Here is a 15,353-nt window from a genome sequence, read left to right as displayed (position 1 = left end):
AGTTCTGGAAATGGATCATTTAGGTTTTATTCTCTGTGTTACCTGAGCCATCTGAGGTCATCATCAGTACAAAGAAATAAAAAATACAGAATTTTTTCCTAAGATTTTTATTTAAAAATATTGTTTATCTTTCTACCTAATAGGAATATGTTGACACTGGAGTTCAAGCTGATCTCATACTGAAAAGTGATGTTATGGTAGGGTGAAATCTTACCAAATACACTCAACTGTTTTTGTAAATGTTTTTGCTCTTACTTTCAAACTTGAGAACTTTTTGTTTCAATGGAGGAGGGAAATGTTAGATTAGTGATAAAGAAAAGAGATCATTTATTTCTTAAATAACAGCATAATTAAATACAGTATAATTGTTTGTGGCTGGAACCATATCCGTTACCTTAAGACAGAGAAATAAAACTACCTTGAATGATTAAATGTCTTGAGTTCTCTTTGTATAATTTTATTTTATTTTTTTGCAAATTAAAAACCGTAGTGAAAGATCACAAAGAAAGTCATCCAACATTTAGTAACCTGTAACAAAAACTCATTTGCTATTTCTATTTAAAAAATAAAATATTTACCTTAATGTCTGCTTGTTTGGAAAAGTTGCCAGTCAAAAGAAGTGTAGAGAGGTCAAATAACAAGGATAAACCCCATGGGTATAACAATAGAGTTTCATCTGGTGGCATCTTTGTGCTTCAGATTGTGGAACATCTATAATACAAGTTAGTGGGGGTGGATCCCAGCATGGGTCTGAGCCATAGTCACCATAGGATTCAGGCACAACTGGATGGCTCATAATCCCATCTAATCTGGGGTACAATGACTTAAGGGCCTGAAGAGTTTCCCATAAAGAACTCATCCCAAGGGAAGAGAAAATTGCGAGGCACAAGACAAGAGCTACCGTTGGGCAATGGGAATTCTGGTAGTACTCAGTCCTCACAGACTCATATCTAGGTGGGGGAAGGGAGGGTACAATGCAGCAGTCACAGCATTAACAGAAAAAGAAGTATTCCTGTGGGCCGGGGCACCACACAGCTCCTACGGATTTGGCAGCATTCACCCAGCAGCTGTGGTGGTGCTGGGAACAATGGCGGTGTTGAGAGGTGGCAAGTGAAGTTTCCAAGGCTTACATGACTTTGTGAGAGGCCTCAGGGAACTGGGAAGCATTCACTCGCACCAGGAGCAGGAGACAGGGGAAGGAGGAAAGCAAGTGGCTTGCAAACATACAAATATCCACCGGCAACTCCACAAGCTAGTTAGAAGAAAAATGTCATGAGAGCTGAAGGTTCAACAAGAGTGTGGTGGTAAAGTGAGGGAATGAAGACACAAGTCTTGCTAATGTGGCTTGGGAAAACCTGGCTCAAACTGAGTGATAACACCTGCTTAATCTTGCTATGTTTCCTACCCAGTGGAGGAGAACATCGAGATAGGTGAATATTGCCAGAAGGTTGTATGCTAAGTGTTGACCCTGCCTTTCTGTTCTAGCCATCAAGAGGCGATGGAAATTTTGACTTCATGGACATTTGGGGCGGAATTATGCTGAAAAGGATGAATTTTCACTGAAAGTCTTTTTCCCTTGTGGAGACCCTCCTTAAATTAATTAGGTTAATTCCTTAAACAATTCTTTAGATATCATGATTAAGTTTTTTCCTTCATTTTTTTTGCCATTTTATTTTTAATTTTACCAAAGTTGCTTTATTTAGGATTCTTTTGGAAGTAAAATTCTGATATTTTTCTTTTTCCTTTGTAAGTTCATATTAAATTTTACCAGTGATAGCTTCTGCCACTGGAGATATTCTTTTTAATTTTAACTAAATTTGATTTTCTCATGTTAAATTTTATAAAGAATATTGGATTCTCCTATTAGTTTTAATAAATTTATACCATGTGTACTTTTAGTTGTATTATTTTGTGTTGATTATTTCTACTGAAAATAATTATAAATAAAACTATTGGAATTTATTTCTTGGAACAAAGATCACTGGATAAAGTGCAGTAGCCATATTCCTGGTATGGCCCAAATGATGGGGAAGTTTATTTTGCTTGTCTGAGGGAGAGTTCAGGCATGTGGTTATGATTGCTATTTCTCATGGTGTCTTAAGTTCTAAGGTTTGGTTTATAGAAGTCTATATAAGTCATGAAGAAAATACTAGGCAATGGGATTACTAGCCAGCATATTACAGTTGCAAGGGCACCACATATGGAATCAGAAGACCTTGGGCTTGTGTCCTACAATAGTTGGTTTACCTCTTTGAGAATCCATTTATTTCTTTTGTTGTAAAATGGTGCCCTCTGTCCTAGGGGCTAAAGGATTCTTGTGAGACCTATATTGTGATAATATATGTGAGACCATTTTGTCAATAACAAAGTTTAAGCTCAATGTAAAGTGATATTAATAATATAATAATAATAATAATTGACCTTCAGTATCATGACACATTTTTGATCACAGTGTCTTCAGACTTTCTATCAACTTGAATTTTACCTTCTCAGAGTGACCCTACCTGACTATCCTTCTTCTAAACAATACCATTGACCTCCACCTCCATCATAATGTTTCTCACAATTTTTAGTAATTTGCTTTTGAGATGATTTGTCTGTCCTGAAATGTAAGCTTTGTAAAAGATAGGCCAATGTTTTTCTTGTTCACCAACATATTCCCAACATCTAACCCAGTATCTGGCTCATAGGAAACAGACAAATATTTTTTGATTGATAATATGCATGCACAAAGAAATTAATCTGAGAAAACAGAGTTGAATGAGTCCTGTTTAGAAAAGCCAATTTAAATCATCAAAAGTGCTAATTCACATAATTTTGCTTAAAGAGGCACATACTTGCAAACACAGAATCCACATGTCTATCACATATGCATTATTTTTAGATAATTTTGGATTTTAAATAGGTTTACTGCTTTTTTTCTCCCAGATAACAACTGGAAATTCAGGATGAAATCAAAAGACGCAAACAACCCCTACTACTATTCAAATCACCACGGGAGAGAGAGCTGTAAAGTTAGAGATTTAGTGAGTTTTTGAGCTTTTTCTATGCCATTACTCTACACAATGAGGAAGCTGAGGTCAGAGACCCCTGAAATGAGCTGCTCAGTGTCATAAGGATGTTAAGTAGTAACAAGACTGGATTACAGCCCAGATTAAGGATAATGCCATCACTAAAAAGATTTGTAGAAAACTGAACAGTTTTCTTCATTATAGGTATGTCTTTTTATAATTACTTATTCTTTCAATAGCTCAATGCTGTTTATAGTAGATAATAGCTTCTAAATAGACTTTTTTTTGAGATTTTATTTTTTAAGTAATCTTTACATCCAGTGTGGGGTTCAAACTTACAGGAGTTCAAGAGTTGCATGAGCCAGCCCAGGAAACACAAATAGACTTTTTACTGAAGTTCTTAATTTTGCTGGGTTTGTCTTTTCAATATTTAATAAATATAAACTGTCATCAGCATCTGCTATCTGCAGCAAGATTACTCTCAATCTTAAATTCCTCTTTACTACCCCCATTTATTTTCTCTTTGAGAACATCACACAAAAAGTTTACTTTTGAAAAATGCTCTTCTTTATGTGTTTTTAGTTGTTTTTTTAAAATTAAAATTTGTCCTGGGCGCCTGGGTGGCTCAGTCGTTAAGCGTCTGCCTTCAGCTCAGGTCATGATCCCAGGGTCCTGGGATCGAGTCCCGCATCGGGCTCCTTGCTCGGCAGGGAGCCTGCTTCTCCCTCTCCCACTCCCCCTGCTTGTGTTCCTGCTCTTGCTGTCTCTCTCTCTGTCAAATAAATAAATAAAAATCTTTAAAAAAAAAAAAAATAAATAAAATTAAAATTTGTCCTTTCCCTCTTGAAATATACGCTATACCAGAAAATGAAAGTTATACTGTCTCCTGATTGCAAACGTCTATTTTATAACATACTGCTCAAGTTACTAAAAATGCATAAAACACGCTCTTTGAGTAATGAAATGTAATTTCAAGCATACTGGCTTCATGAAGAAAATAAGTTATCTAGATATAAATAATTTCGAGAATGTAGACTTTCTCTACATTTAACCAAGAGGAACATGAGAACTCAATCAAATTAAGATAAAATGAGTGTCTAGTGAAGAAAAATGAGGTTCTAGTTAAGAATGGAATCCTGACAATTTTTAGTTGTTCAGTCATTATTTTATAAATGATTCAAATATTCATGTTCTTTAAAAATATTCGGAATAAGTAGAAACAGTCATAGAATTTCAGAAGTAGAAAGGCCAGATTATCTGGCCCCCCAAATGGGAAATGGATCCCAACTCCAATTAGTTTGTAGCAGCTGCTCTGAATATTGTGTTGAGAGAAATTCTCTGGTTGAATCTGGGTATAGCAGTAAGAACCATGATTGATAAGCCACTTGGTGAAGAGAATGGAGTAATAGCAAAGAGCCTTACAGCTGTCATTCTGGATTTGGTTTACTATTCTCTGTGTCCCTTTTTAGCTTTATTTTGGTAAACAAAGCAACTGAATAACAAATCAGAGAAGTGAACTAATTTATCCCAGGCCACACAATCAGGTTGAAGCAGATCCAGAACCAGAATCTTGTGCACCTGAATGATTAGTTCAGTGCTCTTACCACTATATAGTCAGGGCTGTTCTGATGTAACATATGTTCTCTCCACTGCTGGAAAACAAAATTGGAAGGTGACAACTCGGTATCATCAGACAGTTATTACTGTATTGTGGCTGATTAGAGATTGACAAGTTTTTGCACAGAAAGGTCAGTGAGATGTAATAGTTTAGAAAGGGCTCTGGGGTGGCCAGAAAGTGCATGCCATATTCTGAGTGTATCAGTGAGTCAGGTCATGGTTCAAGAGTAAATATATCTATACCTTGGCTTAAAATATAACTTGTAAACAATTTTCTTTTATAATTACAAATACCTACTTTTGGTTTATTTGTTTTTGCTACTCAACAATGACCAAATGACCAAATGTAATTACTATGTTGACAGGAGAACAATCCTTTGACTAACCAAAGGCACTCATACAGTCCAATCATTTAGATTCTATGTCAAGAGTTATTTACAAGTCAGCACACAAGTAGCAAAATGATGAAAATCTGAATTTTGCTTCCATCTCTCTCTCTGTGGTATTTTGAGGATATTAAAGAGTGGGTAATGGCCCAAATATAGATACACAAAGGAGAAAAGATATATGTCTGTTACACTAAATATTAGTCCATTTAATTTAGGAAAGGTAGTGCTCTTGATCAGGAAATAGTATTTTAATGACTTTTTGGTGAAACTCATATTCAAAATAAAGAAATTAGGCTAAAACAAAACTGCATTACTTTTGCAAAAACAATGAAATTCTAAGAGTTTATATTTCAGTAATCAATAACTAAGATAGCTTAAAACTATGGCCCAAAGAAGTAATTTTATAAAAATTGTTTATTTTACAAAGCTCCGTTAATCAGTGACATCTGAAAATCAGAAGTGTGAAGACAACGGGAAAGTGTTTCCCATAAAAACTAAAAACTAGTAAATGGACACTGTAAAATAAAGGAATTCTATGTACTTCATATGGAGAATACTTTTTCTACCAACATTCTTTTAAACTGAACACCAGTCATAGGTAGTACAAAGAATGGACTAGGTAATTGAGACAATTACCATTTTCACATGATACATAGTATATATTTTGGGGAGAGAAATGGGCTAGATAATCTTCCCAAGCACCAATTATGGGCAAGAGAAGCACATCATTGGGCACATTTAGAGCCATTGATATCTTTGCCATGTAATGCAAAATTAAAATAAAAATGAGAATGAAATGTATATGCTAATAAAATCCAAGTAGAACTGGCTAGATGCTGAGGTTCCAGACAGACCACAAACCTGAAGAATGTATTTCTGATGTTAGAACCACAAAGTGGCATCAGCAATAAATGCATTGAGGCTACAGAAAAAATTCTCCCCACCTTGTTTCTATGAATACTTTTTCTATATTAATGAGGGAAATAAAAAATAAAACAATCTTTGTGTATCCAATTCCAGGTTTCTCATTTTGTAGAGACAATACTATTGGAGTCCTCTGGAATACCAATGGCAATTATAACCTTAACAAATTTTTTAAACTTACTAAGGTATACCTTATTAGAAGTGAAATCCTTTATACAGCCTCAATAAAGTAGACATGAATTTGTTTTATAGATTTCAGGGTGAGGGGTGTAAGGCAGGTTGGGGCCACATCCCGGATTGGATGAAGCACCAATGAGCAGAGCCTATTTCTAGGGAACTTTACAAATGGGAACACAGGAGAGGAGTGTGAAGCAGAAGGTACCAGGTCAGGACATTTAAATGCACAGAGATAGGAAAGACAAAAAGAGGGTGGTGTGGAGAACAGAAGGCATTCAGGAACCTCTAAATTCAAATGCTTTAAAGGACACTGGAACTCTGTCATGCAGCACTCCAGAGGCCTGGCTACACTATTCATTCCTCCCTCATCAAGTGCTTTTAACCCTGGCAGCTGGAGCATTACTTAGGATCAAATTAATTTTTAAAAAGTTAAAGGAAAATTGTTAATTTGTTTGCTTGAAATGTTCCTTGTTTATTAGGTATGTTTCGGCAATGGCAAAAATAGCTTGCATTTTGAATAACAGGATAACTGGAATAAATAAAAGTATTGCTATTACCCATCTCTCCCCTAAGAATATTAATGGGTCATAAAGGCCCATTCTTCAATCTGTAAAAATTCTATGATAAGCATCAACAAACATGGTAGTTTTTTTTTTTTTTTTTTTAAAGCTCCTATTACAGAGGTTTTCAAACTAGTATGTACATGGAAAGCTTGTTAAAAGTCCAGATTCCTGGGCTCTATTTCCAAAAATTCAGATTTAGAAGTATTGGGTAGGCCTCAAGAATTTGCTTTTCAAACAAATGCTCCAGGTGATTCTCAGACAGGAGATCTGGGGACTACACTTTGAGAAACACTGCCCCACAGTAAATTCTTCTTTTCCTCTTTAGCGTAAGTCACTGTACTAAGCAAATTGTATTTAACAGGCTTCGTAAAGTTAGTTCTGAAAAGCAAGTAGCTTACCCCACGATTCAGCGAGAGATAAATGATCAAAGCATAGTGGGGAAACCTAGCCTTCAAACCTGTGTTCAGGTAGATTGTCAGAGTGAAATCTAAATTATCTGCGCAGGGAAGCCTTCGAGCCTGTCCACACCCCATGCATTACCCAATGTGGACACAGGTCCCTTAGCGTTTATCCTTGTTCTTAGGAAGCCCATATTAATATTTTCCAGATTTTTACCTCTTTTGGTGATAGTATAGAAATGTAATCTTCATAGATCATTCTGGCCTTTTCTTCAATTACTTTTTTGTTCTGCTCTTTCTTTAAGTCTTCACAGGCAAGCCAGAAAAGTAGGTTCTCTTCACTGTATTCTGTTCGGAGAAACTCTCTGAAAAGGTTTCTTCCTGCTGGGGCCTTCATCATCTTGTCAAAATTTTGAGACCAGGACAAGACTTCATCTGAAGTGGGGTTTTGGCTGCAAAGACAGAATTGGGCCATTATCAAAGGCAACTCTGACCTCAGAATACTTAGCCCAGGTAGGGGCGAAAAGATAGAAATTGCTATTCACTTGCTGCCATCTAGTGGTCACTGACAATTAGTTTAGCCTGATCTGATAAGTATCTGCCAGGACTACTAGGCTAGTTATTTCTGGATATTAAGAAAAATTTGTTTAGGCATAAGTGTGTGCTAGGGAGCAAAGCATTCAAATAGCAAGGGGCTATACACACTATGCACATGGTCATCATAAATTCGTAATGAAGCCCAGACATGTTCAAACCTTAACAATATATCGCAAATTGAAAAAGACACCCTATGCATTAATTTGAAGGGCAACTGAAATTTTTGTTTGCTTCTGATGCAGATTTTAATTTCTTTGTTTATATTTTTTGATGTAGAGTTTTAACTTTAAAGCCATAAGGTACAGTTTCTCTTTTCCTCTCTGATAGCTACTTTTTCATTTGTCCCTGGATCTAAAATAAGAATACATTGTATGCACTGGTCACATATTTTCCTCAGCTCTAGTATTACTCTATTAAATATTATGAATGAAGTATTACCCATGAATGGAATTATTAGAGCTAAAAATCTCAGGGCCTTTATAATGACACTGAGGACTTTCTAGATATTTATATTAAAGTTTTCAGTGACTATGTTCATTCAGAAACCACCAGTTATTACTCCCTTTGGTTATACTTCAAAGAAATGGAAAAGAGAAGCTTGGAGATTCTTACGGTTAAATTGATCCAGATCTTGCTTTCTTACCCATTGGTTTATTTAAGAATTTTTAACCTCCTCAAAAAGTTAAAAATAGAACTACCCTATGATCCAGCAATTACACTACTAGGTATTTACACAAAGAACACAAAAACACTAATTCAAAGGGATATATGCACCCCAATGTTTATAGCAGCATTATCTATAACAGCCAAATCATGGAAAAAAAACCCAAGTGTCTGTCGCTTGATGAATGGATAAGGAAGATGTGGTGTATATATATACAATGGAATATTACTCAGCAATGACATGGATGGAACTAGAGAGTATTATGCAAAGTGAAATAAATCAGTCAGAGAAAGAAACACCATATGATTTCACTTATATAGGGAATTTAAGAAGCAAAACAAATGAGCAAAGGGAAAAAAAAGAAAGAGAGGGGTAAACCAAAAACAGACTCTTAAGTATAGAAAACAAACTGATGGTTACCAGAAGGGAGGTGGGTGGGGGGATGGGGGAAATAGGTGATGGGGATTAAGGAGTGCATTTGTCGTGATGAGCACAGGGTGTTGTATGGAAGTGTTGAATCACTATATTATACACCTAAAACTAATATTACTAATATTATACTGTATGTTAACTGGAATTTAAATAAAAACTTAAAAAAAAAGGGAAAGAAAAAAATTTTTCCAACCCAAAATACATTTGTCCAAGAAGTACTTGTATTTTATTTTTTATTTTTCTGACCAAGTATTTTAAATATATTTGTTACTAATCCAAAGTGTCTGAACTTCGTTCATTTAAAAAATTTTAAAGGTGGAAAAATTACTATGAGGCACCAACATTAAAATCTTTTCATAGGAAGCAGAAAAAGAAAGCACCTATAATTATAGAAGTAATCTACTTGTATTTTAATTTTATTTTGTAGATACTACAATGAGAACTTGATTTTCATTTTGGAAAAATACCTGGTTAGAGTCTGTTCTGATGGAAATGGGACCAGGGACCAGCTGGGTGCCCTTTCTGACCCACCAACTTAGGTAATTACATATTTTTTTTTTATGTGTTTTAGACTCTTCCCTGATAAAGAGAAAAGCTTAGGAAAAATATTCACAGGAAAGAGAAGAATTAGGGCAATCAGGGGCTAATTCACCTTAACAGTCATTACTTTTTGAAATAGAGAGATAAACTCAGGCAGTGTTTTACCTGATAGCTTAACATAGGTAATAGAAAAATTGATGAAAAGAAGTTGCCATCACAAATAACATCTCCCAGACTGAGAATGCATTCATTTCACAAAACCATTTTGAGGAGTACCAGGACACAAGAGCTAATACTCCAGCACTGAGTAGATGTAAATGGTGTACAAACACAAGACACGATTACAAGGTGAAGCATACTTACCATTCCTCCAGGACTTGGATACTCTCCATTTTTGTGGTATGTGTGGGTCTTCCTGCATTTTCCCCTCTTTCTTCATTCCTAACAGTGAGGCTGCAAGGTAGTATAACACTTTATTTTGTCTAGGGAAAACCAATTACTTAAAGAAAAGAAAAAAATTTGCAGGAAACTATTTCACAGAAGAATTTTATTCTCAACTATGAGAGAATATATATATATATAAAGTGTACAAAGAGTGACACCATTTAAAAATGATGGGGAAGCCTATGTTCACTACTTAATAAAATAATGAAGTAAATAGTCTCAAAAATGGATACTGTTATACATTCTGACTTCATCCTTACATAATTTGAATTACTTAACATCTCCCAGATACTTCACATGATTATGTGCTTTAATATTTGATATGCATCATTATGTTACTCTTTGGAGTAATGTCATTTTGACTTTTGGTTAGTTCTATTCATAGCTTGTTTTCCATTTATTTTCTCCCATTGATAGCTAAAAAGATAAAATGTTTCAGATTCTGAAACAAAATTTGCTAAATTCACATCATCATTTTCTGCATCCTAGGTGTTCTGTCCCTGATACCATCACTCCTCCATCCACTCAAGTTCGAACTATGGGATTTATATTTTTGTCTTTGCCCTTTCCTCCCATTTAGTCAGTCTTCAATGTCTTGGGAGGGACAGGCCAGCCACTGTGAGGGTTTGGGTAGGACCACTGGGTCGGAGGAGTCTCTGTGTATCTAGGATGTAAATTTGAAAATTCTGCAGGATTGCAAGAGCTAGGATAATCCCATGGGCTTTAGTCACCCAGAACAAGAATTGTCTGATTCAGGGAAACCTCTGCTGAGCAGCACGATAGGGTGGAACACCCAAGGTTCTAGGTGTAAATGAAACGTAATGAGGGAGGTTATGGGTGATACTAAGAAGCAGGGTGGTTGGGATGTCTCAATGGCCTTGAAAAGTCAAGCTACTGAATTAGCAAACTGATCCCTCGGTCTAGAAGCCAAGAAGCTTCATTGGAGCCTGTCAGAGAGCAGAAGTCCAGATAACATGTCTTTCGTTTGTCAGACATTCATTTGTTCAACAAGGGGAAATGGAAACTATTATTTCCTAGTACCTATTATGTGTCAGGCACTGTCCTTTTCTCTCTAGTTTTATTATCTCCATTTTATAGATGAGCAAACTGAGCCAAAGAGCTGTCTAGTAGGTTCGCCCAACGTTGGACATGAAATATGTTGTATGACTGGAATGTGAATCCAATTCTGTCACACAAATCTGTAATCTTTACTGAGTATCTATTAAAAACAATGCTCTCTGATAGGCGTTGAGGCAACATACTATTTGTGTGAATGCAGAAAAGGGGCACTAAATAAGGTTGTAGCAAAAGGAAGGGGGTTAGTAGGACAAGGATTCCAACAAGCCATTGTTCTTAAATCTGAGAAGCTTGGTAATGGAAGTGGAGACATTGGCTCATTAATTCATTCCTTTTTTTTTTTTTAAAGATTTATTTATTTGATAGAGAGAGAGAATGAACGGGGGGGGGGGGGAAGCAGAGGGAGAGAATCCTCAAGCAGACTCCATGCTGAGTGCAGAGCCCGACACGGGGCTCAATCTCACAACCCATGAGATCATGACCTGAGCCAAAAGCAAGAGTCGGACACTTAACCAACTGAGCCACCCGGGCACCCAAACATTAATTCATTCTTTGATTCTCATGAGCAAGGGTAAGGATAGAGAGAATGCTGGAAAGGGAAGAATCTAAGGAAGAGAGGCCAATCTGCAACTGAAAGAGATTAGATAGGAAAATGTACTTGGGAAAGTGGACTACCCGGAGAAAAGAGAATTCAATGGGAATTGCAAAAGTGGTGTGGCTCAAAGGATTCTGGGAAGCAGAAACGCTGATCGTTAAACACCCAGCAAACTGACTAGTGCTCTGCAGAGAGGCAGCAGTTCCAGGGTTAGAACCCTCCATGCCTTCAGTGTGGGGTAGCCACGGGGAAAACAGTGAGGTGGGATTCAGAGAGAGCAGCACTGTTATGTGTCTGCGTGTGGATTCTGTGAATATATCTGCAGCTTGAGGTAGTCCAGAACACTCAGCCCTCGATGTAGCAACACACTTCTGTCAAGGATGTGTTTGAGAGGAGATCCATTACCCTCTCAAAGTATCTTTGAGTAGGAGTGCTTTTCTGGAATTTGATATCTTTCCAGTAATTATGGGAAAGTGGGTGGGAGGAGGTAGGAATACATATTGACAACATCCTGTGAAATTTCCTGGGCGAAATTCATGATGCCAAATATATAAAATGTGCAAAATTTTTGTAAATTCTGGAGAGATCATATTTAAATAGGATATTGATACCCATTCTGCCAACCTTTACTGAGCTTGTATGTGTATGTGCTCACACACACGGTAAGGTACCATAAAAAGGCCAGATAATGAGATTGCTTTCACTGATTAAATAATAAACTCCTTGAGAATTCATTTGTTCCATTTCCACAGTGTCCCGAAGAGTGTGCACACAAATGCAGCTATACTTCACTTTAGGCAATATCTTAGAAAAAAAAATTTGTTCTCCATTGTGTCTTTGCTGTAGAGTAACAAATCTGGAATCCACATGCGTGATTCACAAGTTTCTGAACATGAATTCTGGCTCTTATATCTGTTTCTGTGATATTTACAAACATCCCAAATGCCACCATATTAGAGTGATCATCATGAAATATTGGGTTGTGTTTGTATCTTTCATTTCTACAGATGGTAAAATATGGACACACATTTGTACTAAAACTGCTTATAACAGATATTCAATAACTGCTTAACTGTTCAGTGTTTACTCCGTTTCTTGATCTAATATTGGATTAAATATTGCCCTGTAGAAAGAAATGGACTTTCAGCAATTGTCAAGTGTCCTTTTAATTAACTTTCCTTTACTACCATTCTTAAAAAATTGGTTTCAAAGTTCCAGTTATGAAGAACTGTTAATAATGCCACTTTAAAAAGATGAAGAGAAATGGATAAAATGGTAACAGAGTTGGTACTAGACTGCTTACCATCTATGTCTTAGGAATGACTAAGTTTCAGCTGGTCTTGTTCTAAGTAATATAGTGGAGTTTTTTTTTTTTTAAGGTAATAAATGACAGGAAATATTTGCTCTAAATCAACATATACATAGTTCATGTGCTTGAGAAACGCTCTAAAAGCAAACCAAGTTTAACAGTCACAAGTAGTCATGTGGAGACACGTTTTTTTTTCTCACTTTTACAATGTTTGTAACATTCTTAACTAACATTTCTGCTTTTTAAGCAACTAAAGCCATAAAGAGAACACAATGCATGTATAATGCTCACTGTGGGAGTCTTGACCAAAGCTTAAGTATTTTATAGAAGACAGTGCCAATAATCTAGGCTAAGTATACGAAAATAAGCATTTAAAACCCCATTAGAAATTCTATAGAATGGTGACTTTGAGAAGGGAGAAATACATTTGGTACATTTCAGAAAATAAGGAAATATGCTTTCCTTGTGTGTGGGTGAATTTTTTGTTTGCTTACAGGGGCGCTGAATGAGTAGGGTGGGGAAAACATTACCTGCTGCCCGTTACAGAGCTTACCTACTGATTCATCATCATGGATGTGTGTGGGGCCTATTTTGGAAGACAGTCTACTTTTGTAGGAAAAACAACTGGTTCTTAGGGAGAGCCCTTGAAATGGCTGCAAATAAGATGAAAACTTTGCAGTAGCCACGGTAACTCTAGAATGGGGGCCGATCACAAAACCACATAAATTTACACAAAATCTCAGCTGAAGAATCAATAGGATGCTTGAATTTAATTCACTATGACATCAAGGCTCAAGAAAGATCCACTGTCATTGGTAAAGACAGATACTATTCAGTATTTTAAAATTCTCACAGTATATCAGTTTTTCTTTTTTTATTTAACAGCTTCTACCTCAAATTTTCCAGTGCAAAAATGGAATCAACATCCTTCAGACTCTGAAAAATAATTGGTAGGTTATTCTTCAAATGTTTCATTTTTTTCCCCCGGTAAAAATACCATGGTAAAATAATACTACAGCTTTATTTAGGAGTCAACAACAATTTATAAATATGTATGAGACACCTGGTTCATGCAATGTTGCCTGGGTTGGAAATTCAAGATGAATATGACAGAGCCTCTGAAACTGAAAAGCTCTGACAGGTAATAAGCATCACACAGCACTGCAATGAGAGCTAAAATAGTGGTATGCATATAATGTTTCTTAGGTAGTTACAGTGTCTACACTTTTGCATGAGAGAATTGAGAGAGGCTTTGCAGAGGAGGTAATGATTAAACTGAACTGAACAATGAAGGCAGGTGTTTCAGATGAGACCGGGACAAAGGGAATTCCAAGCAGAGGGGGGAAAGTCACATGTAAGAGGCTGGGAGTTGTAAAAATGCACGTTATAAATGTAGATCAAAATGGACCGATCAGATGTTTCAGGGTGGCAGTGATACATTAGAATAGGCAGTGAGGTGTGCTTATGTAACAGGCCAAGAAGACAATGAGGTGCTCTCCAAAAGTAAATATACCTCCTTTATGATGACTTTTGCTTTTATTGCTTTATTTTCCTCCTCTCATAAGGGGATAATATTAAGACCCACTACACAAGGTTGCAAAGCAAAGACTAAAAACTTGAGACAAAAAGGCAAATTATTACACATGCTTAATTAAATGTAAGGGCAAATTAGTCACATATTGAAATGACAATTCCACATTTACCAAAGACTTTTTAATTTCAACTTGAGGACATAAAGCCTTACACTCTGCCATTATTGTAAAAGCCCTCCTCATACATTACCTTACTACTTCTTCCTCACAACTGTCCTGTAAGGTAAGCAGGGGATTTGTTATTCATCATTCCCATTTTATTTCAGAGGAAACAGTCCCCGAGGTTGATCTACACCATTCCCACAACTAAATCATATCAGGGCTGGCCTTGAACTCCCATCTTCTGACTTCTGGTCTCATGTTCATCTTCACTACTCAATGCCACTTCTCTTTATACAAAAGATTAATTGTGGCCTTTTTTAGCTTCTTAGTTATTTACAAAGATGGATTGCTCTTCAATGTTTGGAAGCGGGAAACCTCAGGACAAACCAGTTGACTGCACGCAAATGCCTTCTCTCTTGGAATTGTCCCATGGCTATTGGGCTATAGGAGTTACTGCCCAGAGGGCTGAATATTCGGTAGATACTGGCAAGGAACAATTTCTTAATTCCCTGGAATTTGAGATGACCAGGAAGGAGTGATACAGAGGGTTTTGACAGCAAAGCCTAAATGAGGAAGAGAAGAGAGGATGCTACTCATGACTGCAGATCAGGTGTTGCTACTGCCAAGAGCCTCCTGGGAAGTACAACTTGCTCCCATCAGCAGAGTAACTTTGAGAAGGGAATGCAGAAAGGAGAACGGCACCGATACATTGCTTAGAAAAGACGACAAACGGAAGAGAAAAGGCACCAGAAGGTGGGGCAGTAACCATAGGCCATCCATAATTTCTCACATAAACAAATCAGTTATCGTCAAGCCTATGACTTCAACCTCATCAGTTTTATGTATACATTTTGGAAAAATGGCTCGGTTTTGAATGGGGTATGTGGGGATGGGAATGGTGGCTAGAAATTTGTGTTTGGAA

General features: G+C 36.6%; 1 protein-coding gene across 1 annotated transcript in view; it reads right to left on the bottom strand.

Annotated features, from left to right (window-relative positions):
- The window catches only part of RGS17 (regulator of G protein signaling 17), a 92,358-nt gene that overhangs the window by 5,694 nt on the left and 71,311 nt on the right, over positions 1-15,353 (bottom strand). Inside the window, exons 3-4 of the mRNA XM_021693489.2 lie at positions 9,676-9,765; positions 7,297-7,531 (exon numbers count right to left, since the gene is read on the bottom strand). Of these exons, the coding sequence (XP_021549164.1) occupies positions 7,297-7,531; positions 9,676-9,765 (325 nt within the window). The remainder of the gene's footprint in view (positions 1-7,296; positions 7,532-9,675; positions 9,766-15,353) is intronic.

The sequence above is a fragment of the Neomonachus schauinslandi genome, chromosome 8 (genome assembly GCF_002201575.2).
Source record: "Neomonachus schauinslandi chromosome 8, ASM220157v2, whole genome shotgun sequence".
NCBI lineage: Eukaryota > Metazoa > Chordata > Mammalia > Carnivora > Phocidae > Neomonachus > Neomonachus schauinslandi.
This window is presented reverse-complemented; position numbering and strand designations above follow the sequence as displayed.